At 44.2% G+C, this 27,572-nt stretch overlaps 1 protein-coding gene across 1 annotated transcript; it reads left to right on the plus strand.

Annotated features, from left to right (window-relative positions):
- The first annotated feature begins 2,634 nt into the window (after positions 1 to 2,634).
- ftr84 (finTRIM family, member 84) lies at positions 2,635 to 22,377 on the plus strand. The gene is made up of 7 exons (XM_056281119.1): positions 2,635 to 3,278; positions 5,448 to 5,543; positions 13,355 to 13,588; positions 15,597 to 15,753; positions 15,893 to 15,949; positions 16,777 to 16,830; positions 20,766 to 22,377. The coding sequence occupies exons 1-7, from the start codon at positions 2,703 to 2,705 to the stop codon at positions 21,305 to 21,307; spliced, it is 1,716 nt and encodes a 571-aa protein (XP_056137094.1). The 5' UTR covers positions 2,635 to 2,702; the 3' UTR covers positions 21,308 to 22,377.
- Positions 22,378 to 27,572: the final 5,195 nt, after the last annotated feature.

A 27,572-nucleotide genomic window follows, 5' to 3' on the forward strand; every position in this document is an offset into this window, starting at 1 on the left:
TACATTGTTTATTATTGTTTATTTTATTATTTAATAACTTTATCGGTCCCCATGGGGAAGCTCCTCTCAGTGAAGGAGGTGACCCAGTGCGGTGACTCCTACATTGTTTATTATTGTTTATTTTATTATTTAATAACTTTATCGGTCCCCATGGGGAAGCTCCTCTCAGTAAAGGAGGTGACTCAGTGCGGTGACTCCTACATTGTTTATTATTATTTATTTTATTATTTAATAACTTTATCGGTCCCCATGGGGAAGCTCCTCTCAGTAAAGGAGGTGACTCAGTGCGGTGACTCCTACATTGTTTATTATTATTTATTTTATTATTTAATAACTTTATCGGTCCCCATGGGGAAGCTCCTCTCAGTAAAGGAGGTGACTCAGTGCGGTGACTCCTACATTGTTTATTATTATTTATTTTATTATTTAATAACTTTATCGGTCCCCATGGGGAAGCTCCTCTCAGTGAAGGAGGTGACCCAGTGCGGTGACTCCTACATTGTTTATTATTATTTATTTTATTATTTAATAACTTTATCGGTCCCCATGGGGAAGCTCCTCTCAGTGAAGGAGGTGACCCAGTGCGGTGACTCCTACATTGTTTATTATTATTTATTTTATTATTTAATAACTTTATCGGTCCCCATGGGGAAGCTCCTCTCAGTAAAGGAGGTGACTCAGTGCGGTGACTCCTACATTGTTTATTATTATTTATTTTATTATTTAATAACTTTATCGGTCCCCATGGGGAAGCTCCTCTCAGTAAAGGAGGTGACTCAGTGCGGTGACTCCTACGTGGTACGAGTCTGAAAAACAAACGTTGTGCAGACACAGTAAGTCCTGGTTAAAAGCCAGATCACTTGAGTAAGTGCTGTCAGTCAACCATGGGTGGTGTTGGGCTGAGCAGCACTGTAAGAAGCAGCGGTGTGTGTTTGTATGTATTGCAGTATTGGAAATAAAAGCAGTTCCATGACGTCATCAGATACTGCAGCTTTTAACCTGCAGAGCTGCGTCTGCCAACAGCCTCGTAACGTGGACGTGTTTGGTTTTTCCAGGGAAAAGAGATGGAACGGAACAAGTCCAGGTGAAAGACTCAGTGATGCTTCTTAACATTTTAACATCCCCAAATCCCATTAACCCACATCCTGCTCCCCCTGCCCCGTCCCGCAGGCCCCTTCTCACAGCAGAATTAAACCACATTACACCAGCTCAAGGATAAACACGAGAAAGGAAAAAAAAAAAGGAAAAAAAAAGTAGATAAGTAAATAAATAAATAAAGATAAAAAAATACAAAAGAAATAAAATAAGTGAGTAAATAAGAGAACAATGCTGTACAAGCATCTGAGCCATTTTAATGGTCTTTTGGGGCTTTATGAGGTTGGGTCACTGCTGGTGCTGGCTGTGTGTGTGCTGGCTGTGTGTGTGTGTGTGTGTGTGTGTGTGTGTGTGTGTGCATGTGTGTGTGGTGGGCAGGCGACAATACTGTTGTTTTTAATGAGGTTGTTTTACTTTAATTTATATTCTTTTACTTTCTTGCTGTATGTTTGGTCCTGATTTCTTTTCATTGTGAAGTGTCTTGGGACCATGCTGCATGGTGAGTCTGCACTTTAAATAAAACTGATCGATTGATTGATTGATTGATTGATTGATTGATTGATGGATTGAATTTATCAATCTGCTAATGTAAAGGGTGATTTTAGAGGAAGGAAATAAGGCAGTTGTCCAATAAATCAGACTAAACTGTATTATTTGTCAGATGTGCTTGAATATATGTTCTGCAGGAGTCATAGAAAAGCAGCCTGACACCACCAGTGCTCCACATTTGGCCCACATTGCATCCTTTGTAATGTGACTGTTGCACGTATGGACATTGTCATGTCGAGTCTCAGACAGTATGTTGTTCAGCCGTAGGTACGTAGGTACGTAGGTACTTAGGTACTTAGGTATGGAGGTACTTAGGTACTTAGGTACGTAGGTACTTAGGTACGTAGGTACGTAGGTACTTAAGTATGTAGGTACTTAGGTACGTAGGTACTTAGGTATGTAGGTACTTAGGTACTTAGGTATGTAGGTACTTAGGTACGTAGGTACTTAGGTATGTAGGTACTTAGGTACGTAGGTACTTAGGTATGTAGGTGCTTAGGTATGTAGGTACTTAGGTATGTAGGTACTTAGGTACGTAGGTACGTAGGTATGTAGGTACTTAGGTATGTAGGTACTTAGGTACTTAGGTATGTAGGTACTTAGGTACGTAGGTACTTAGGTACTTAGGTACTTAGGTACTTAGGTATGTAGGTACGTAGGTACTTAGATATGTAGGTACTGCACTACTGATTGTATCAGCGTGAGTTGTGAATCATTTTCAAGTCACGTCACAGAACATCTGTAACTGTGTTGCTAACAGCGGAGCTTGTCATTAGTGCTTCATGAGGAGCTCTGGTGACCTTGTGAAGGTCAGCATTGTTTTGCATGCCAGCACATTCCTCCACGCCTACAGACTGACAGGCTACCTTCACCTGATGCTGGGAACACCATGGGGTCAGTGGGAAGACGACACCTGTTGCTTCTAGTACAAACAAAGCCTGTCCTTTAAATACAAGCGACGGGAGGGGTTTGTCAGACTGCTGTCGGGTCCTGAAAACAGCTGGCTAGTTCGCTGCCTGACCTGGTCTTTAACTCAGAGGATTTCTTCCAGGAACAGCATGGCTGAGTCAGATTTCCCCCTACCCCCGGAGGCGTACTCCTGTCCTCTGTGTGTGGATGCTCTTAGGGACCCGGTCACCATCCCATGCGGAGACACCTACTGCCTAGAATGCATCAAGATCTACTGGGACCAGTTCGACCACATCGGGGTTTACACCTGCCCGCAGTGCCGCGCCACCTTCACGCCACGGCCCGTGCTGAGACGCAATGTGCCTGACGTAAACCAAGATCTGCGGCGCCACCTGCCGGAGCTCAGCCCCTTCCCTTACCTGCACAGAGACTCCCTTTGTGATTTCTGCATTGGGCGTCGCAGCAAGGCCGTCAAGTCCTGCCTGATGTGCTTGGCCTACTACTGCGAGACGCACGTCAAGCCCCATTACGAGTCGGCCACCTTCAAGAGACACAAGCTGGTGGACGAGACGGGTCACCTGGACAGGAAGATCTGCCCCCAGCACGAGAAGGGGCTGGAGCTGTTCTGTCGCTCGGACCAGATGTGTATCTGCGTGCTGTGTACGGTCAGGGAGCACCGCAGCCACAACATCACCTCAGCAGAGGAGGAGCGCACCGAGAAACAGGTGAGTCTCAGCTTACTCATTGTACCGATACTGGTATCAAATACCGGCCCGATACCGGCCCGATACAAGGCGAATGTGAACAGTCGGTATTGGAGATGTTATGCAAGACTTAAATCCGATGCTTGATGCCACGAGTAACATGTCAGAAGTAAAAGCAAAGTGCCTTGACTTACTTCATTTTTTAGCACATGGAAGCCTGCATTTCCTTAATGGTGGAGAAACACTGATTCTGTCAGTTTTTTGCCAGTTGACCCAAAGGGCTCGTGGAAGTCCGCACTGATCAGCAAAAGTAATGACTTGAATGGGACCCGTATCAGTACTTAACATTCATAGTTGGAGTCGGCATTGAAAAGGTGATATCAGACAGTGCGTCCCTCCCTATCAATTTCTAACAAATGTTTATGGAACGACCGCTGCTGCCGCTGCTGCTGGTGGTGGTGGTGGTGCCGCCGCGGGTGGTGGTGGTGCTGCTGCCGCTGCTGCTGGTGGTGGTGGTGCTGCTGCCGCCGCCGCTGGTGGTGGTGCTGCTGCAAACCAAGTGAACCTGGCTTGACCACTGTGTGACAACTTTGCATCTCTAAGTGTTGTTGTGTTTGTTATTAACATGGGTCACGTGGTACGGAACATTTCATATTTCATACAACATTTCACATGTTGTTGATATGCTTCATCTCGTTTTGGGAAATTCAGATAAGCTGTATATGAACGTCTAGGTGAGACTGGGTTCACTAGAGCTTAAAGCTGCTTAGTGTGCTCATGAGTCCTCTGTTTTTGGTTTTTGGATCGCTGGTTCGAATCCCCGTGTCACCTCCGGCTTGGTCGGACGTCCCTGCAGACACAATTGGCCGTGTCTGCGGGCGGGAAGCCAGATGTGGGTATGTGTCCTGGTCGCTGCACTAGCGCCTCCTCTGGTAGGTCAGGGCGCCTGTTCAGGGGGGAGGGGGAACTGGGGGGAATAGCGTGACCCTCCCACGTGCTACATCCCCCTGGTGAAACTCCACTGTCAGGTGAAAAGAAGCAGCTGGTGACTCCACATGTATGGGAGGAGGCATGTGGTAGTCTGCAGCCCTCCCCGGATCAGCAGAGGGGGTGGAGCAGAGACCGGGACGGCTCGGGAGAGTGGGGTGATTGGCCAAGTACAATTGGGGAGAATAAAGGGGGGGGAAATCCCCCCCAAACCCCCCTTTCCATTCCCACTGTTATCTGAACAAACAAGTGCACACAGATAAATACAAAACATAAATACAAAACATAAATACAAAACATTAATACAAAACATTAATACAAAACATAAATACAAAACATTAATACAAAACATTAATACAAAACATAAATACAAAACATTAATACAAAACATTAATACAAAACATTAATACAAAACATAAATTAAAAAGTAAACGATAAGAGACGTCAACAGGTCATACAGAGTTTCAAACCAAATAACAAAAGTCTAAAATGTATACATTTCATTAAATAATAATACAAATGCACCGCTTAATTGTTTCAGATATATCACTTATCGGTTTGATTACATGTAATATAATATGTAATATATATATATATATATGTGTATGTAATACATATAATATGTAATATAATATATGTATAATATGTAATACATTATATATATAAGGGCGGTACGGTGGAGCAGTGGTTAGCACGGTCACCTCACAGCAAGAAGGTCCTGGGTTTGAACCTCGGGGGGGGTCGTCCCGGGTCGTCCTCTGTGTGGAGTTTGCATGTTCTCCCCGTGTCTGCATGGGTTTCCTCCCACAGGTCAGGTGAATCGGCTGTACTAAATTGTCCCTGTGTGTGTGTGTGTGGGGGGGGGGGGCTGTGATGGTCTGGTGGTCTGTCCAGGGTGTCTCCCCACCTGCTGCCCAATCACTGCTGGGATAGGCTCCAGCATCCCCGTGACCCTGAGAGCAGGATAAGTGGCTTGGATAATGGATGGATGGATGGATGGATGGTTTAATGACACATCACTCTGTTCATAATTGAACATCTAATGCAGGTCCTGCGTTAGGTTTTGTGAGTGACAGGAATCTTGAGAAGGCCATCGAACTACAACAGCTGGGGTCAGAGACGTTAGAAGAGCATGTGATGGTGTCGACTGGTTGATATGTACACATGGATCTTCCTGATAGTCCCCTTTACCTGTTTCTTCAGAAAGTTCTGGTGGTGACTCAGTCGGAGGTGCAGCACATCATTCAGGAGAGGATGAAGGAGTTGCAGGAGCTCAGGCACAACGTTGACGTTCTCAAAGTAAGACTCAACAAAAACATCTGTGGCCACATCTGGTAACACATCACATGTTCTGTTAGAGTGGGCTGTATGATGTCACATGTTAGGGTGGGTTGTATGATGTCACATGTTAGGGTGGGCTGTATGATGTCACATGTTAGGGTGGGCTGTATGATGTCACATGTTAGGGTGGGTTGTATGATGTGACATGTTAGGGTGGGCTGTATGATGTCACATGTTAGGGTGGGTTGTATGATGTCACATGTTAGGGTGGGTTGTATGATGTCACATGTTAGGGTGGGCTGTATGATGTCACATGTTAGGGTGGGTTGTATGATGTCACATGTCAGACGTAAATTCAATTCAATTTATTGTCATTAAAAACAATGTGCAGGCACATGTTAAAAATGAAATGAGGGCTGTGGCTTCATCAAATAGTGCAAGACAGACACACACACACACACACACACACACACACACACACACACACACACACACACACACAGACAAACACGGTATAAGATATACACACATGAAGACCAAAAGCTAGAAATAAGTTAAAAAGAGCTGGAGTACAAAATCTTTAAAAATATCTACAGACATTCAGTGGGTAGCCAGGTTCAGGTGGGCAACAGCTTGTGGAAAGAAGCTGTTTTTGAGCCTGGTAGTGCGGGCTCTGAGGCTCCTGTAGCGCCTCCCAGAGCGCAGGGGGGAGAACAGTCCATAGTTGGGGTGGGTGGGATCTGTGCTGATGCTCAGACCCCTTCGAAGGCAGCGTTTGTGATAAATGTCTTTAATCGCTGGGAGCTGGGTACCGGTGATGTGCTGGGCCACCTTGACGACCCGCTGCAGAGCTTTCTGGTCTACTGAGGTGCAGTTGCTGTACCACACTGAGATGCAGATGGTCAGGATGCTCTCTATGGTGCAGTGGTAGAAGTTGGTGAGAATTTTGGGGGGTAGATGGGCGCTCCTCAGCCTACTCAGGAAATGCAGGCATTGTTGGGCCTTTTTCACAAGGGTCTGGGTGTTTAATGTCCACGAAAGGTCCTCGCTGATGTGGACTCTAAGGAATTTAAAGCTGGAAACACGCTCCACTTCCACCCCATTGATGTGTATGAGGGAGGGGCTGCAGCTTCTAGACCTCCTGAAGTCCACAATCAGCTCCTTTGTCTTCTGCACATTAAGGACAAGATTGTTGGTAGTACACCATGATGTGAGGTGCTGAATCTCATCCCTGTAGGCTGTCTCGTCATTGCTGGTGATACGGCCAATGACTGTGGTGTCATCTGCAAACTTAACTATAACATTTGAAGGGTGAGTTGGCAGGCAGTCGTGGGGAAAGAGGGATAAAAGGAGGGGGCTCAGAACACAGCCTTGAGGGACACCTGTGCTGAGGGTCAGGGTGGAGGAGGAGTGGTCACCTAACCTAACAGATTGAGGTCTGTTGGTCAGGAAGTCCAGGATCCAGTTACAGAGGGAGGGGTTGAGGCCAAGGGAGAGGAGTTTGGTGGTTAGTTTGGCGGGGATGATAGTGTTGAAGGCAGAGCTGTAATCTATAAACAGCATCCGGATGTATGTGTTGTTAAGTTCAAGGTGGGTCAGAGCAATGTGCAGGGCAGTGGCAATGGCATCCTCAGTAGACCTTTTGGGACGGTAGGCGAACTGATGTGGGTCGAATGTGGGGGGGGGGGGGGGTAATGTTTTTGATGTGAGCCAGAACCAGTCTTTCAAAGCACTTCATGGCAATGGTGGTGAGTGCTATGGGTCGGTAGTCATTCAGACATGTGGATGTTGGTTTCTTGGAGATAGGAATGATAGAGGTGGTCTTAAAGCATGCCGGGACTATGGATTGGGACAGTGAGAGTTTAAATATAGTTTTGCAGACCTCAGCCAGCTGGTCGGCACATTCCCGGAGGACCCGACCCAGTTGCCGTCCGGTCCGGCAGCCTTCCATGTGTTCACTCTGCGTAGTGATTCTCTGACCTCTGCGACTGATAGAGTGAGCACCTGGTTTTCTGGGTTGCTGGGGATTTTTGTGGCTGGGTCAGTATTGTCCTTGTCGAAGCGGGCATAGAAATGATTTAGCTTGTCTGGCAGGGAGGCATCATGGACAGTGGGACCACTATTGGAGCTTTTGTAGTCTGTGATAGACTGAATGCCTTGCCACATTCGCTGGGGATCGGAGTTATTGTAAAAGTGGTCTTCTATTCATAGGGAATATTTATGTTTGGCTGTTCTGATGCCCTTTTTGAGGTTGGATCTGGCTGCGCTGTCGGCCTCACAGTTACCTGACTTGGAACGCTGCATCCCAGACTTTCAGCAACTGCTGTTGTGACACTCTCAGTGCAAAAGTTAATGTAGGCTAGTATGGCAGATGTCTGTTCATTAATGTCTATATGGGAGCCATGGGTAGCTGAATGTGCAAAAATACTCCAGTCTGTGTTGTCAAAACAGTCCTGGAGTTCAGAGACTGCTCCTTCTGGCCAGACAGTGATTGTCTTTACTGCTGGCTTGACCCGTTTTATTAGGGGTTTGTAGGCTGGGACCAGGAACAGGCAGAGGTGGTCAGAATGCCCCAGGTGAGGGCAGGGAGTAGCTTTGTATGAGTCCTTGATGTTTGTATAGAGATGGTCCAGGGTGTTTTGTCCTCTAGTGGGGCAGGAGACATGCTGATGGAATTTGGGCAGTACAGCCCTGAGGTTAGCCTGATTAAAGTCACCACCTATGATAAAGGCATTGTCCGGGTGTTGGGTCTGTTGTCTGCTGATGACACATTGTAGCTGCTTAAGTACTACCTTAGCATTAGCATGTGGGGGGATGTATACAGCAGAGATGGTAATGGCTGTTAGCTCCCTGGGCAGGTAGAAAGGCCTGCACTGAATCATAAGGAGCTCCAGATCAGCAGAGCAATGCCTTTCAACCATCTTTATATTGTTGCACCAAGAGTTATTGACATAAATACTCAAACCTCCTCCGCGGGTCTTGCCGGAGTCCGCTGTCCTGTCGGCACGGAAGGCTGTGCGGCCCGCTAGCTCGACTGCCGAGTCGCCATGTTGCTGTTGAGCCAAGTCTCCGTAAACATCAGCAGACAGCAGTTCTGCAGCCTTTTCTGAGAGGACAGCCTGAGTCTCATCTCCTCCATTTTGTTAGCGAACGACCGGACATTAGCCATGAAGATGCTGGGGAGGGAAGCTTTGAAGGGAGCGCTACTTAGCTTAGCATGTAGCCCGCCACGTTTCCCCCTCTTCTGTTGACGTTGCCGACAGGGGGCAGCGTTTCCACTGCGAGGCCGGTGAGCGGATGATATGGAGGGGGAAGTTGTCCGTGATGGTGGAGGGAAGTGAGTTATCCCTTCTGAGGTTTAACAGTTACTGACGGCTGTAGAAGAGCGCAGGACCTACACTTGTAAATAAACTTAAAACTAACATATAAATAACAAAGAAAACATAACACTGAACAGGGAGCCGCAGTAGCCGCTGCGTCCAGCGCGCCGCCATCTTGTAAAATGTCTCTATTAACACGTGGTAACGCATCACGTTCTGTTACGTTGGGTTGTTTGATGTCACATGTTAGGATGGGTTGTATGATGTCACATGTTAGGGTGGGTTGTATGAAGTCACATGTTAGGGTGGGTTGTATGATGTCATATGTTAGGGTGGGTTGTATGATGTGACATGTTAGGGTGGGTTGTATGATGTGACATGTTAGGGTGGGTTGTATGATGTCATATGTTAGGGTGGGTTGTATGATGTGACATGTTAGGGTGGGTTGTATGATGTGACATGTTAGGGTGGGTTGTATGATGTGACATGTTAGGGTGGGTTGTATGATGTGACATGTTAGGATGGGTTGTATGATGTTACATGTTAGGGTGGGTTGTATGATGTTACATGTTAGGGTGGGTTGTATGATATCACATGTTAGGGTGGGTTGTATGATGTTACATGTTAGGGTGGGTTGTATGATGTCATGTTAGGGTGGGTTGTATGATGTTACATGTTAGGGTGGGTTGTATGATGTTACATGTTAGGGTGGGTTGTATGATGTGACATGTTAGGGTGGGTTGTATGATGTTACATGTTAGGGTGGGTTGTATGATGTCACATGTTAGGGTGGGTTGTATGATGTTACATGTTAGGGTGGTTGTATAAAGTCACATGTTAGGGTGGGTTGTATGATGTCATATGTTAGGGTGGGTTGTATGATGTGACATGTTAGGGTGGGTTGTATGATGTCATATGTTAGGGTGGGTTGTATGATGTGACATGTTAGGGTGGGTTGTATGATGTGACATGTTAGGGTGGGTTGTATGATGTTACATGTTAGGGTGGTTGTATAAAGTCACATGTTAGGGTGGGTTGTATGATGTTACATGTTAGGGTGGGTTGTATGATGTCCTGTTAGGGTGGGTTGTATGATGTTACATGTTAGGGTGGGTTGTATGATGTCATGTTAGGGTGGGTTGTATGATGTCATGTTAGGGTGGGTTGTATGATGTCATGTTAGGGTGGGTTGTATGATGTCACATGTTAGGGTGGGTTGTATGATGTCACATGTTAGGGTGGGTTGTATGATGTTACATGTTAGGGTGGGTTGTATGATGTCCTGTTAGGGTGGGTTGTATGATGTTACATGTTAGGGTGGGTTGTATGATGTTACATGTTAGGGTGGGTTGTATGATGTCATGTTAGGGTGGGTTGTATGATGTTACATGTTAGGGTGGGTTGTATGATGTCCTGTTAGGGTGGGCTGTATGATGTTACATGTTAGGGTGGGTTGTATGATGTCATGTTAGGGTGGGTTGTATGATGTCATGTTAGGGTGGGTTGTATGATGTCATGTTAGGGTGGGTTGTATGATGTCACATGTTAGGGTGGGTTGTATGATGTCACATGTTAGGGTGGGTTGTATGATGTTACATGTTAGGGTGGGTTGTATGATGTCATGTTAGGGTGGGTTGTATGATGTTACATGTTAGGGTGGGTTGTATGATGTCATGTTAGGGTGGGTTGTATGATGTCACATGTTAGGGTGGGTTGTATGATGTCATGTTAGGGTGGGTTGTATGATGTCCTGTTAGGGTGGGTTGTATGATGTCATGTTAGGGTGGGTTGTATGATGTTACATGTTAGGGTGGGTTGTATGATGTCATGTTAGGGTGGGTTGTATGATGTCACATGTTAGGGTGGGTTGTATGATGTCATGTTAGGGTGGGTTGTATGATGTCCTGTTAGGGTGGGTTGTATGATGTCATGTTAGGGTGGGTTGTATGATGTCATGTTAGGGTGGGTTGTATGATGTGACATGTTAGGGTGGGTTGTATGATGTCACATGTTAGGGTGGGTTGTATGATGTTACATGTTAGGGTGGGTTGTATGATGTCCTGTTAGGGTGGGCTGTATGATGTTACATGTTAGGGTGGGTTGTATGATGTCATGTTAGGGTGGGTTGTATGATGTCATGTTAGGGTGGGTTGTATGATGTCATGTTAGGGTGGGTTGTATGATGTCACATGTTAGGGTGGGTTGTATGATGTCACATGTTAGGGTGGGTTGTATGATGTTACATGTTAGGGTGGGTTGTATGATGTCATGTTAGGGTGGGTTGTATGATGTTACATGTTAGGGTGGGTTGTATGATGTCATGTTAGGGTGGGTTGTATGATGTCACATGTTAGGGTGGGTTGTATGATGTCATGTTAGGGTGGGTTGTATGATGTCCTGTTAGGGTGGGTTGTATGATGTCATGTTAGGGTGGGTTGTATGATGTTACATGTTAGGGTGGGTTGTATGATGTCATGTTAGGGTGGGTTGTATGATGTCACATGTTAGGGTGGGTTGTATGATGTCATGTTAGGGTGGGTTGTATGATGTCCTGTTAGGGTGGGTTGTATGATGTCATGTTAGGGTGGGTTGTATGATGTCATGTTAGGGTGGGTTGTATGATGTGACATGTTAGGGTGGGTTGTATGATGTCACATGTTAGGGTGGGTTGTATGATGTTACATGTTAGGGTGGGTTGTATGATGTCCTGTTAGGGTGGGCTGTATGATGTTACATGTTAGGGTGGGTTGTATGATGTCATGTTAGGGTGGGTTGTATGATGTCATGTTAGGGTGGGTTGTATGATGTCATGTTAGGGTGGGTTGTATGATGTCACATGTTAGGGTGGGTTGTATGATGTCACATGTTAGGGTGGGTTGTATGATGTTACATGTTAGGGTGGGTTGTATGATGTCATGTTAGGGTGGGTTGTATGATGTTACATGTTAGGGTGGGTTGTATGATGTCATGTTAGGGTGGGTTGTATGATGTCACATGTTAGGGTGGGTTGTATGATGTCATGTTAGGGTGGGTTGTATGATGTCCTGTTAGGGTGGGTTGTATGATGTCATGTTAGGGTGGGTTGTATGATGTTACATGTTAGGGTGGGTTGTATGATGTCATGTTAGGGTGGGTTGTATGATGTCACATGTTAGGGTGGGTTGTATGATGTCATGTTAGGGTGGGTTGTATGATGTCCTGTTAGGGTGGGTTGTATGATGTCATGTTAGGGTGGGTTGTATGATGTTACATGTTAGGGTGGGTTGTATGATGTGACATGTTAGGGTGGGTTGTATGATGTCACATGTTAGGGTGGGTTGTATGATGTTACATGTTAGGGTGGGTTGTATGATGTCATGTTAGGGTGGGTTGTATGATGTTACATGTTAGGGTGGGTTGTATGATGTCACATGTTAGGGTGGGTTGTATGATGTCACATGTTAGGGTGGGTTGTATGATGTTACATGTTAGGGTGGGTTGTATGATGTCATGTTAGGGTGGGTTGTATGATGTTACATGTTAGGGTGGGTTGTATGATGTCACATGTTAGGGTGGGTTGTATGATGTCACATGTTAGGGTGGGTTGTATGATGTTACATGTTAGGGTGGGCTGTATGATATCACATGTTAGGGTAAGTTGTATGATGTCACATGTTAGATGTAAAATGTCTCTATGAACACGTGGTAAAGAGGGTTCATCTTCATGATTTTGACTCAAACTCAGTGATTTAAAAAAACAAACCCTTACATTTGTTAAAGACTAGAAACAACAGGGCCCATCAGTCCTCTACGTATCTAGATAAAGATACCAAATTCAAGAAAAACAATGCTTAAAACATGGAATTCGAAAAAAAAAGAAGAAGAAAATTCACAGCCTTGACAGGTACTTAAAAAAATCGATTTTGAGATCGCTGTTAAAATTGGACGAGAAATGAAAAACAAATCTTTTCTTACAACACTTACAACTTTAATTATCACACACACGTGTTTCTATTTTTATTTTTTCATCTTTTCTAAGCTTATCTTGTTTTTGTTACTCATCTCATCAGACACACTTCTTTACAAATCAAGTCATCACATTGTAAAACCCCGTCAGCCCTTGCTTGTACTTTTCAATCAAAGGTCAGCTCATGAATATTAATGAGGCAAGACCACGCCCCCACAGTGCTTGAGACAGTTGGGATCAATAGTAGATAACAGTAAACATAATACTAGTCATTTACAAATAAAACCTGGCTGCTGGATGTCCCATGATGCCACGTTAAAGGTTTCCAGACGAGAGAAGCTCAGTCTGATTATTTATTTGGCCTGAATTTAAAGTAGTGTGGAGATTTTCATTGAAATTTACATCTTTTAGACTTTACACAGCTACATACAGCCCAGCCAGCCTGTGTAAATGAACATGCCTGTTTTGCACCTGCAGTTCTTGCATTGTATTTTCCCTGTGTGAGGGTTTCTATTTCATGTGCATGGAAACTGGTTTTCTGAGTGACTGCTGCTGCCCCATAGAGCTGTGCCCAGCGGGCCCAGACCGACAGCGATAAGACCTTCCACGAAATGCTGCAGGCAGTGGAGCGCTGGCATGCAGAGGTAAGCCAGCTGATCAAGGCCAACATGCAGGCCGCCATGTCCCAGGCCGAGGGCTACGTCGAGCGGCTGGAACAGGAGATACTGGAGCTGCAGCGCAGGGACGCAGAGCTGCGGCAGATCCTCGACACGGAGGACAACATTCACTTCCTGCAGGTATTCTGGACTTAAAGACTAGGCACTCGCGTAGTGAGTAGAAATCAAAACGCTGGTCTTGCCGGATAGGGTCAAAGAAAAAATGACTTGGTAAGTCACTCAAACTGGCCATAGCTAACAGAACAAGCTGGTCACAGCTAACACAACAAACTGGTCACAGCTAACACAACAAACTGTTCATAACTAATACAACAAACTGGTCATAGCTAACACAACAAACTGGTCATAGCTAACACAACAAACTGGTCACAGCTAACACAACAAACTGGCCACAGCTAACAGAACAAACTGGTCATAGCTAACACAAAAACTGGTCACAGCTAACACAACAAACTGGTCACAGCTAACACAACAAACTGGTCATAGCTAACACAACAAACTGGTCATAGCTAACACAAAAAACTGGTAACAGCTAACATAATAAACTGGCCACAGCTAACACAACAAACTGGTCATAGCTAACACAACAAACTGGTCATAGCTAACACAACAAACTGGTCACAGCTAACACAACAAACTGGTCACAGCTAACACAACAAACTGGTCATAGCTAACACAACAAACTGGTCATAGCTAACACAAAAAACTGGCCACAGCTAACACAACAAACTGGTCACAGCTAACACAACAAACTGGTCATAGCTAACACAACAAACTGGTCATAGCTAACACAACAAACTGGTCATAGCTAACACAACAAACTGGCCACAGCTAACACAACAAACTGGTCATAGCTAACACAACAAACTGGTCATAGCTAACACAACAAACTGGCCACAGCTAACACAACAAACTGGTCATAGCTAACACAACAAACTGGTCATAGCTAACACAACAAAAAGGCAGATTTCTGAAATCACAGATGTAAAAATTGACATTTTAGGAAATTTTTTCTATATGACTCTGAAATGGTCTAAGAGCTGGACTATCACACTGTTGTGTGAATTGCCAATTCAGCGTTCCCTCCTTATACCTAATGTCCACGACTGCAAATCTGTTGGTCTTTCAGTATACTGACGTAAAGACAAAAGTTTTAGTTGGTTAACCTTTTTTTTTCTCCTCAATTGTACCTGTCCAATCACCCCACTCTTCTGAGCCGTCCCGGTCTCTGCTCCACCCCCTCTGCTGATCCAGGGAGGGCTGCAGACTACCACATGTCTCCTCCCATACATGTGGAGCCACCAGCCGTTTCTTTTCACCTGACAGTGAGGAGTTTCACCAGGGGGATGTAGTGCGTGGGAGTATCACACTATTCCCCCCAGTTCCCCCTCCCCCCAAACAGGCGCCCCGACCGACCAGAGGAGGCGCTAGTGCAGCGACCAGGATACATACCCACGCCCGGCTCCCCACCCACAGACACAGCCAATTGTGTGTGTAGGGACACCTGACCAAGCCGGAGGTAACACAGGGATTTGAACCAGCGATCCCCGTGTTGTTAGGCAACGGAATAGACCGCCACGCCACCCAGATGCCCAGTAGTTAGTCAACTTTCATAAATGTTTTAGTAATATCCAGTTCTTCCAAATGTTATACTCAATATAAGACGAGAATTTTGCACTCTTCTCCAGATGGTGTGCACTGGTAAAACGTTGTACTTTTAAATAAATGGTGAAAAAACAACAGGGTTGCAGTACGCAGTCCATTAGATGGCATTACATTTGTACAGGTAAATGTGAACCTACACGCTGACAGTAACCAAACTGTCTACCCTGCAGGAGGCTGATGGATGTTTTGCAGCATTTTGACATCTGAATTGTTGCAGGATATTTGGTGCAGCAGTGATGATACCATCTCTCATGGTCATGTAGTAACCAAACAAACCAGTAAGCTCTTTTAGATGTTGGACATAGTAGAGTTTATAGTCCACATTTTGTAGGCAAGGCCTATTATTCCACATTTGCCATAAGTCGTGAATGCATTGTGCCACCTCCAGATTTAGTGCACACGTGCCTTCTGTGCTTGTGACTTACGTACCAGCTCATGTGAAATTTGTTTTCTGTTGCATAAGAATTTCCCTACGCTGTGTGTTCCTCCTGAGCCCATGGTGCCCAAGGTCTTGATCAACCCTCAGTTCTCCTTCGGAGAGATGAGTAAAACGGCCACCGACATGAAGGAGCACCTAGATGACATCTGTAAGAAGGAACTGAGCAAAATCTCAAAAACAGGTTTGTAGTGGCAGCTGAGATGAACGTATCAATAGATGTGGTCATTCCTCAACTGACAAATAAAAAAAAATACAAGCATATGTATATACATATACACACACATATCAGAGTCTAACCTGGGGCCATATCATTTCCACAGTTAGTGAAACTCCTGTTTACATACTTTTGCCAAGAAATGGAGACAAACGTCTTAAAGGTAAGTGCCTGTGACATTTAACTATGTGAAGTTTTACTTTAAAACATCCTTAAAATCAGGCGTCCGGGTAGCGTGGCGGTCTGTTCTGTTGCCTACCAACATGGGGATCACCAGTTCAAATCTCCGTGTTACCTCCAGCTTGGTCGGGCATCCCTACAGACACAATTGGCCGTGTCTGTGGGTATGAAGCCGGATGTGGGTATGTGTCCTGGTTGCTGCACTAGCGCCTCCTCTGGTCAGTCGGGCCGGAACTGGGGGGAATAGCGTGATCCTCCCACGTGCTACGTCCCCCTGGTGAAACTCCTCACTGTCAGGTGAAAAGAAGCAGCTGGTGACTCCACATGTATGGGAGGAGGCATGTGGTAGTCTGCAGCCCTCCCCGGATCAGCAGAGGGGGTGGAGCAGAGACCGGGATGGCTTGGAAAAGTGGAATAATTGGCCAAGTACAATCGGGGAGAAGAAAAGGGGAAGGGGGGAAGAAACATCCTTAAAATAGCATTATTTGTTTGTACACACACACACACACACATACGTATGTATGTATATACATATATACATATATATATGTGTGTGTGTGTGTGTGTGTGTGTGTGTATATAATATCAATACAGATGTAGGGAAAAACCTTAAATTCATAGCAGCACAAGCCTGTTTCGTGCGTCGTGCACTCATCAGCTGCCGAGTTGGCTCGCCAGTCACTCATCAGCCCTCATCAGACTGGCAGCTGATGAGTGTGCGATGCACAAAACAGGCCTGTGCTGCTATGAATTTAAGGTTTTTAATACATCTATCTTAATATAAGCCTCTGATTTCCTTTTCCTATTCAGTTCCCTCTAGGGCAGATTTCCAGGAGCCAAAATCCAGAGCAGACTTCTTGAGATGTGAGTAGACTGACTGTTAAGCCCATGTCACCAGATTCTCACATAATAATAATAAATTAATCTTATATAGCGCTTGTCTGACTCTCACAGTGGCTTTACAATAATGGGGTGAAACAAGACAACAGATAAACACAACACAGACATGCAGGGGTGGATGGGAAGGGGGCTACGAGATGTTGAAAAAGAATTACACTATCTGCAAAAGCGTTTGTAGACCTGGAAAGATGGACCTGGCATGAAAGTACAAAGACTTTCCCCGCTCCTTGAAGGCCATGAGTGCTAGAATAATGTTACGAGGCTTCGTCGTATTTCACCGGCCCTGTGGTCATAAAACTCATTCGCTGTTCTCCAATCACGGCTTATGGACTCATTTATGCCGCTGTCCAGCTAACTTGTAATTTTAACACTTTCCACAGTTACTGTTGTCTTCAGGTACTGCTGTTGTCTTCTATTACTACTGTTGTCTTCTATTACTACTGTTGTCTTCTGTTACTGCTGTTGTCTTCTATTACTGCTGCTGTCTTCTATTACTGCTGCTGTCTTCTATTACTGCTGCTGTCTTCTATTACTACTGTTGTCTTCTATTACTACTGTTGTCTTCCATTACTGCTGTTGTCTTCCGTTACTGCTGCTGTCTTCTATTACTGCTGTTGTCTTCTATTACTACTGTTGTCTTCTGTTACTGCTGTTGTCTTCTATTACTGCTGTTGTCTTTTATTACTGCTGTTGTCTTCTGTTACTACTGTTGTCTTCTGTTACTACTGTTGTCTTCTATTACTGCTGCTGTCTTCTGTTACTACTGTTGTCTTCTATTACTGCTGCTGTCTTCTATTACTGCTGCTGTCTTCTATTACTGCTGTTGTCTTCTGTTACTACTGTTGTCTTCTATTACTGCTGTTGTCTTCTATTACTGCTGCTGTCTTCTATTACTGCTGTTGTCTTCTATTACTGCTGTTGTCTTCTGTTACTGCTGTTGTCTTCTATTACTACTGTTGTCTTCTATTACTGCTGCTGTCTTCTGTTACTGCTGTTGTCTTCTGTTACTGCTGTTGTCTTCTATTACTACTGTTGTCTTCTATTACTACTGTTGTCTTCTGTTACTACTGTTGTCTTCTGTTACTACTGTTGTCTTCTGTTACTACTGTTGTCTTCTATTACTGCTGTTGTCTTCTATTACTGCTGTTGTCTTCTGTTACTGCTGTTGTCTTCTGTTACTGCTGCTGTCTTCTATTACTGCTGTTGTCTTCTATTACTACTGTTGTCTTCTGTTACTTCTGTTGTCTTCTATTACTGCTGTTGTCTTCTGTTACTACTGTTGTCTTCTGTTACTGCTGCTGTCTTCTATTACTACTGTTGTCTTCTGTTACTGCTGTTGTCTTCCATTACTGCTGTTGTCTTCTGTTACTACTGTTGTCTTCTGTTACTGCTGCTGTCTTCTATTACTGCTGTTGTCTTCTATTACTACTGTTGTCTTCTGTTACTGCTGTTGTCTTCTATTACTGCTGTTGTCTTCTATTACTGCTGTTGTCTTCTGTTACTACTGTTGTCTTCTGTTACTACTGTTGTCTTCTATTACTGCTGCTGTCTTCTGTTACTACTGTTGTCTTCTATTACTGCTGCTGTCTTCTATTACTGCTGCTGTCTTCTATTACTGCTGTTGTCTTCTGTTACTACTGTTGTCTTCTATTACTGCTGTTGTCTTCTATTACTGCTGCTGTCTTCTATTACTGCTGTTGTCTTCTATTACTGCTGTTGTCTTCTGTTACTGCTGTTGTCTTCTATTACTACTGTTGTCTTCTATTACTGCTGCTGTCTTCTGTTACTGCTGTTGTCTTCTGTTACTGCTGTTGTCTTCTGTTACTGCTGTTGTCTTCTGTTACTACTGTTGTCTTCTGTTACTACTGTTGTCTTCTGTTACTACTGTTGTCTTCTATTACTGCTGTTGTCTTCTATTACTACTGTTGTCTTCTGTTACTGCTGTTGTCTTCTATTACTGTTGCTGTCTTCTATTACTGCTGTTGTCTTCTATTACTGCTGTTGTCTTCTGTTACTGCTGTTGTCTTCTATTACTACTGTTGTCTTCTATTACTGCTGCTGTCTTCTGTTACTGCTGTTGTCTTCTGTTACTACTGTTGTCTTCTGTTACTGCTGTTGTCTTCTGTTACTACTGTTGTCTTCTATTACTGCTGTTGTCTTCTGTTACTACTGTTGTCTTCTGTTACTGCTGTTGTCTTCTGTTACTACTGTTGTCTTCTGTTACTGCTGTTGTCTTTTGTTACTACTGTTGTCTTCTGTTACTGCTGTTGTCTTCTGTTACTACTGTTGTCTTCTATTACTGCTGTTGTCATCTGTTACTACTGTTGTCTTCTGTTACTGCTGTTGTCTTCTATTACTGCTGTTGTCATCTGTTACTACTGTTGTCTTCTATTACTGCTGTTGTCTTCTATTACTGCTGTTGTCTTCTGTTACTGCTGTTGTCTTCTGTTACTACTGTTGTCTTCTGTTACTGCTGTTGTCTTCTGTTACTACTGTTGTCTTCTATTACTGCTGTTGTCATCTGTTACTGCTGTTGTCTTCTGTTACTACTGTTGTCTTCTATTACTGCTGTTGTCATCTGTTACTGCTGTTGTCTTCTGTTACTACTGTTGTCTTCTATTACTGCTGTTGTCTTCTATTACTGCTGTTGTCTTCTATTACTGCTGTTGTCTTCTGTTACTCCTGTTGTCTTCTGTTACTACTGTTGTCTTCTATTACTGCTGTTGTCATCTGTTACTGCTGTTGTCTTCTATTACTGCTGTTGTCTTCTATTACTACTGTTGTCTTCTGTTACTACTGTTGTCTTCTGTTACTACTGTTGTCTTCTATTACTGCTGTTGTCTTCTATTACTGCTGTTGTCTTCTGTTACTACTGTTGTCTTCTGTTACTGCTGCTGTCTTCTATTACTGCTGTTGTCTTCTGTTACTGCTGTTGTCTTCTGTTACTACTGTTGTCTTCTGTTACTGCTGTTGTCTTCTATTACGACTGTGTCCTTCGGCTACCTGCCCATGACTTGGGTTGTACTGTTGGCTGTATGTCTGTAATACTGACATGTGGTATTCTCCAGCTTCTTTCTTCTGTGGCTTGCTACTGATGATCTTAGCTGCACTTCGCATGACATGCACAGTTGTCTACAACTGGGTTACTATGTAGCAAATGTACTATTACTACGTCTTCATATGGTACTACTATGATATGGTTACTATTTAGCAAATGTACAACTACTACTACTAATTGCTTCTGCTATGTATCATAACTGATACATTGACAATGTTGCAAATTACTACTACTATTTGTTCATATGCTAATACTATGTCATTATGAAAACATAAAGAATGTAGTACTAATATACTTCTTCACATAGTACTACCATGATATGGCTACTATTTAGCAAATTTACTTCTACTACTACCCCATATAGTACTATATGGTGTGGTTAGTGTTGATGCCAGTTGGTATCAGCTCTAAATAGGTTTGGGGTTTTTGCCCGTGACCGAGTCTGTTTTAAGTTGCTGTGGATAAAAGCCTCTGAGGGAGAAAATGTAAATGAAATGTCAGATAAGTACATGGAGGTGTAGTAATGTGGTTTTTCTCCTTCACCTTTGATACACAGAGTAATATTCATGTAGCATATTAATGAAGCTTAAACGATGCCAAAAGGCTTTAAGTGATCTGTTTTGAGGTAATATGGTAACCAGGATGGAGGTTTGGTTGCTGTTCAGTAGTTGTAGTCTGTAGGAAGAGGACTCATATCAGCACACTCTGGGTTTTCATGTCAGCCACCGGCTCGTTAAACCGGTTCATTTCACTGTCAATGTTGAACATTTGAAAGTGAAATGGTCACGTGACCCCGATGTAAACTGTCTGGTTTCAATTAACAATGGCTTTCCTGCTACAGATGCCTGTAAGATGTCCTTTGACCCCAACACTGTCTATAAAGAACTGGTCCTGTCTGAAGGAAGCCAGAGGGTAACACGAAAGAAAACGGTCCAGTTTTACCCAGAACACCCAGAGCGCTTTGATGGCTTCTCCCAGCTGCTGTGCAGGGAGCCTCTGACCGGCTTTCGGTTCTACTGGGAGGCTGAGTGGAGCGGAGAGTTCTCCATCGGGGTGGCCTACAAGAGCATCAGTCGCAAGGGGAAAAACTCTCACAGCCTCCTGGGTTACAATGACAAATCCTGGAGCCTCCTCTGCTCAGACTCCGGCTACTCCGCCTGGCACAACAAAATAGACCAAGACCTTCCCGCCGCTGCCAGAGCCACACGAGTAGGCGTGTATCTGGACTATGCTGGCAACACAGTGGCCTTCTACTCAGTGTCAGAGACCATGGAGCTCATCCACAGATTTAAAGCCCAGTTCTCTCAACCCCTGTATGCAGGTTTTGGCGTGGGCTCCTCAGTTACCCTGTGCCAGCTGAAACAGAGCCCCCTGCCTTACTGATATAAACGGTTAAGTGACATGTAGCTACCATTCCTACTTAGGAACCACATCGCTGACCTAATAAGCGGTGTATAGTTTTATTTAAACCATCATTTATTAATAAAACATTAAATACCATCCAAAGAAAATCATTCATTCTTTATTTTATTATGCCACTTATACCCATCCATCATCCAAACCGCTTATCCTGCTCATTTGGGCGTCGGGCGGGGAGACACCCTGGACAGGCCAGCAGGCCATCACAGGGCCAACACACACACACACACACATTCACACTTAGGGACAATGTAGTACGGCCGAGTCACCTGACCTACATGTCTTTGAGTCACCTGACCTACATGTCTTTGGACTGTGGCAGGAAACTGGAGCCCCTGGAGGAAACCCACACAGACACGGGGAGAACATGCAATCTCCACACAGAGGACGACCCCCAAGGTTGGACTACCCCGGGGCTTGAACCCAGGACCTTGTCACTGCGAGGTGACCGTGCTACCACTTATACCCACTTACTCTAATTCAGGCCGACAAGGGTGCGGAAACGATCCCTGCAGGCCCTGGGTGGAAGGCAAGGAGATGCTCTGGTATAGTCACCTGTATATCTCAGCACCCATACACAGGTTCGTTCACAATCCTGTTCGTATGTATGGACAATTTGGAGTCTCCAATATATGTGTGTCTTCAGACTGGGGACAATACTGGTGCACTGGGGGAAACCCCATGTTCACGGCAGAAGGACGTTGAAACGACACACCAAAGGGCTGTGATCAAACCAAGGAATATATATATATATGCTATAGTTAGATGGATAGATGGATATGACCTCTTATTTAAGTGATACAACATGTTTCTTGCTCATATTATATGACATATATTTTACAAAATTTGCCAAAAAAACAAATTCAAATAAAATTGTCGGACCTGGTGAGTAGGTGAGATGGGTTGGTTGCTGGTATGAGGACTATACAAACAGCTCAGGAGAAATATTTGAAATTGAAAAAGTGAACAGTTGAGTAGTGAACTGTGCTAGTGCTCTCGAAGGAGCAAGTGATATTCTGGCGAAGAAGTCACCTACGGTGTTCCAGAATACTTTTCTCAGTGTGTCCTTTAAATAAAGCACCTCAAAACATTCACAGTACCCTGTAATGAAACAACGGTGTAGTTTAGCACTCCCCTCATCACATTGTCTTTTTATATAGCTTATAAATCCATATACACTCACTGGCCACTTTATTAGGTACACTTTGCTAGTACCGGGTTGGACCCCCTTTTGCCTTCAGAACTGCCTTAATCCTTCATGGCATAGATTCAACAAGGTACTGCAAACATTCCTCAGAGAGTTTGGTCCATATTGACATGATAGCATCACGCAGTTGCTGCAGATTTGTCGGCTGCACATCCATGATGCGAATCTCCCGGTCCACCACATCCCAAAGGTGCTCTATTGGATTGAGATCTGGTGACTGTGGAGGCCATTTGAGTACAGTGAACTCATTGTCATGTTCAAGAAACCAGTCTGAGATGATTCGAGCTTTATGACATGGCGCGTTATCCTGCTGGAAGTAGCCATCAGAAGATGGGAACACTGTGGTCATAAAGGGATGGACATGGTCAGCAACAATACTCAGGTAGGCTGTGGTGTTGACACGATGCTCAATTGGTACTAAGGGGCCCAAAGTGTGCCAAAAAAATATCCCCCACACCATTACACCACCACCACCAGCCTGAACCGTTGATACAAGGCAGGATGGATCCATGCTTCCATGTTGTTGACGCCAAATTCTGACCCTACCATCCGAATGTCGCAGCAGAAATCGAGACTCATCAGACCAGGCAACGTTTTTCCAATCTTCTATTGTCCAATTTTGGTGAGCCTGTGCGAATTGTAGCCTCAGTTTCCTGTTCTTAGCTGACAGGAGTGGCACCCGGTGTGCTCTGCTGCTGCTGTAGCCCATCTGCCTCAAGGTTCGACGTGTTGTGCGTTCAGAGATGCTCTTCTGCATACCTCGGTTGTAATGAGTGGTTATTTGAGTTACTGTTGCCTTTCTGTCAGCTCGAACCAGTCTGGCCATTCTCCTCTGACCTCTGGCATCAACAAGGCATTTTCGCCCACAGAACTGCCGCTCACTGGATATTTTCTCTTTTTCGGACCATTCTCTGTAAACCCTAGAGATGGTTGTGCGTGAAAATCCCAGTAGATCAGCAGTTTCTGAAATACTCAGACCAGCCCGTCTGGCACCAACAACCATGCCACGTTCAAAGTCACTTAAATCACCTTTCTTCCCCATTCTGATGCTCGGTTTGAACTGCAGCAGATCGTCTTGACCATGTCTACATGCCTAAATGCATTGAGTTGCTGCCATGTGATTGGCTGATTAGAAATTTGCGTTAACGAGCAGTTGGACGGGTGTGCCTAATAAAGTGGCCGGTGAGTGTATATATATATATAGTAGCGAATTAGGGGGCAGTCTGGGAACCGCTGCCACAGCCAGGATGCGAACCTGTGTCTCCTGCACCACGGGCGACAACGTCAACCAGTCGACTAAAGGGTCCGACCCGTTAGCCAAGGGCTAACATGTCTACTTATCCGTGCACGTTACAATATATATATACACTACCGTTCAAAAGTTTGGGATCACCCAAACAATTTTGTGTTTTCCATGAAAAGTCACACTTATTCACCACCATATGTTGTGAAATGAATAGAAAATAGAGTCAAGACATTGACAAGGTTAGAAATAATGATTTGTATTTGAAATAAGATTTTTTTTACATCAAACTTTGCTTTCGTCAAAGAATCCTCCATTTGCAGCAATTACAGCATTGCAGACCTTTGGCATTCTAGCTGTTAATTTGTTGAGGTAATCTGGAGAAATTGCACCCCACGCTTCCAGAAGCAGCTCCCACAAGTTGGATTGGTTGGATGGGCACTTCTTTGAGCAGATTGAGTTTCTGGAGCATCACATTTGTGGGGTCAATTAAACGCTCAAAATGGCCAGAAAAAGAGAACTTTCATCTGAAACTCGACAGTCTATTCTTGTTCTTAGAAATGAAGGCTATTCCATGCGAGAAATTGCTAAGAAATTGAAGATTTCCTACACCGGTGTGTACTACTCCCTTCAGAGGACAGCACAAACAGGCTCTAACCAGAGTAGAAAAAGAAGTGGGAGGCCGCGTTGCACAACTGAGCAAGAAGATAAGTACATTAGAGTCTCTAGTTTGAGAAACAGACGCCTCACAGGTCCCCAACTGGCATCTTCATTAAATAGTACCTGTTAGAGCCTGTTTGTGCTGTCCTCTGAAGGGAGTAGTACACACCGGTGTAGGAAATCTTCAATTTCTTAGCAATTTCTCGCATGGAATAGCCTTCATTTCTAAGAACAAGAATAGACTGTCGAGTTTCAGATGAAAGTTCTCTTTTTCTGGCCATTTTGAGCGTTTAATTGACCCCACAAATGTGATGCTCCAGAAACTCAATCTGCTCAAAGAAGTGCCCATCCAACCAATCCAACTTGTGGGAGCTGCTTCTGGAAGCGTGGGGTGCAATTTCTCCAGATTACCTCAACAAATTAACAGCTAGAATGCCAAAGGTCTGCAATGCTGTAATTGCTGCAAATGGAGGATTCTTTGACGAAAGCAAAGTTTGATGTAAAAAAAATCTTATTTCAAATACAAATCATTATTTCTAACCTTGTCAATGTCTTGACTCTATTTTCTATTCATTTCACAACATATGGTGGTGAATAAGTGTGACTTTTCATGGAAAACACAAAATTGTTTCGGTGATCCCAAACTTTTGAACGGTAGTGTATATATATTTACATGGTGATGCTGGTCACGTGGCTCGGGTCCTGGGCTGTTCTGGTGGCGTCTGGATACTGCTTGGCATCCTCTTCAACATATTCTTCATACATCTTATAAGTCCATTATAATTGTGTTATCCTCTTTCAATGTTGTATTGTGTAAACGGTGTAAACACAACATCATGTCAGGTTGTGCGTCTTGGGAGAGAGATCCTCCTCTGGGGCTCTCCCTGAGCTTTTGTCCTGTTTTTTTCTCCCTGTTAAGGGTTTTTAGGGAGTTGTTCCTTATCCGATGAGAGGGTCTAAGGACAAGATGTTGTGTTGCTGCGAAGCTCCTGAGGCACATCTGTAATTTGTGATGTTGGGCTACACAACTAACACTGACTTGACTGTAAACTGGTGGTAAGAGGCAATTATCTCCGAACACCCAAGAGCAATGTGAAAACCTGACCAGGACTGCGGCATGATACCACGTGTTGTCTTAAGGCATACAACACTTCCATCACTTTCACTCACACAGTTTCACTCACACAGTTTCACTAACAGTTTCACTCAGTTTCACTGACACAGTTTCACTCACAGTTTCACTCACACAGTTTCACTGACAGTTTCACTCACACAGTTTCACTCACACAGTTTCACTGACAGTTTCACTCAGTTTCACTCACACAGTTTCACTCACAGTTTCACTCAGTTTCACTCACACAGTTTCACTGACACAGTTTCACTCACAGTTTCACTGACACAGTTTCACTGACAGTTTCACTGACACAGTTTCACTGACAGTTTCACTGACACAGTTTCACTCACAGTTTCACTGACACAGTTTCACTGACATAGTTTCACTGACAGTTTCACTCACACAGTTTCACTCACAGTTTCACTGACACAGTTTCACTCACACAGTTTCACTGACATAGTTTCACTCACACAGTTTCACTCAGTTTCACACACAGTTTCACTCACACAGTTTCACTGACATAGTTTTACTGACACAGTTTCACTGACATAGTTTCACTGACAGTTTCACTCACACAGTTTCACTGACAGTTTCACTGACATAGTTTCACTGACAGTTTCACTGACATAGTTTCACTCACAGTTTCACTCACAGTTTTACTCACACAGTTTCACTGACACAGTCATTTTAACAAATCCAGTGACTTCAGCCCTAAATCCAGAACGATGTTGCAAAAAACAGGGCTGAGGTTAGAACAAGGCAGGACATCGAAGGTGTCACGATATGATAATTAATTACTATTAATTTTTTAATTTTCCACATTTTCCTCCCCAATTACGACACTGACTGATCTCGCTGCCACGCGATCACTTGGTTCACATACACGTCAGTAGTTCCAACAAGCCCTGCGTGGCCAAGTTGTCCTATGGGACAGACGGCAGCAGTGCGATATTAAATGGTAAATACTAACATATGAAACATGAAGTCTTTTCTTTGTACTTTCAACTGCTTTTACATGTAGTGCATATACTTGAATGTTAATTTGGTATGTGGAGTGGCGGAGTGACGACTTCATTAGTTGCTCATATCAGATTTATTTTTTGGAGGGAAAGTTTGTTCGTTCATTCATATTAGCATACACTGTGTTAGCACACATCACATAACCAAGTTTCCTGCAGTAGTGGGCTTTATTTTAACCATCAGTCAACCTCCCTTTGCATTCCTGTTGATAATATCAATGGTTTTAGACATACACTACCCATCAGCTGTGTTGCTGGGTTCGATCTACCTCCACTGTACACCACTTACCTGCACTGTCAAAGATGTGTCAGACATCTGAGGGTGGAACGTGTTTGCGAGTGGGCATTCAGTGTGTTGGTGTCCAGTTTGTTGATGAGACAAAGGTGGTAACCTTCGCTCCACCACACACCCCTGATATCATCCTGATATGATCCCTGACTTTCACATGCAATGTAAGCATGCATAATGACGAATAAAAATCAATGAATACCAATAACTGCTCACTGTTAATAAGCAAGTTTGATCAGCGGTGCAAAAAATACAAGGCAGCAAACTGCATTCAAGAAAACAATGGTAACATGTTACAGCCTGGCTGGCGAGCCTGCAGCATGAAAGGGAGACTGACACAAACTTAGGTTTCCAATAAATAGAAGAATTTATTTCATGGTATGGCAACATAAACATGATGACCAGGCAAAACTGAGAGGGAGTACGGGAAGGGCAGGTCTCCGTGTGCTGGGCACACCTTCCCAGGTGTGACTAACTAACAATTCCTCCCTGTTACCACCATAGCCTAAAGAATGAAAGAGGGATACTGTGGGGAAATGAAACTGTAAAAAGCAATACAAATCCGCTTCACTACAGGCACACCAGCCTACAAAACAACACAGTAAATGCAAACTCCTCTACCGGGTATATATAAGGAGGATGCAGCACATTAAACTGGAACCAGCTGGGTTTCCAGCACCTCCATCTCCTTCATGGG

Source organism: Lampris incognitus, chromosome 5 (genome assembly GCF_029633865.1).
Source record: "Lampris incognitus isolate fLamInc1 chromosome 5, fLamInc1.hap2, whole genome shotgun sequence".
In the NCBI taxonomy this organism is placed as follows: domain Eukaryota; kingdom Metazoa; phylum Chordata; class Actinopteri; order Lampriformes; family Lampridae; genus Lampris; species Lampris incognitus.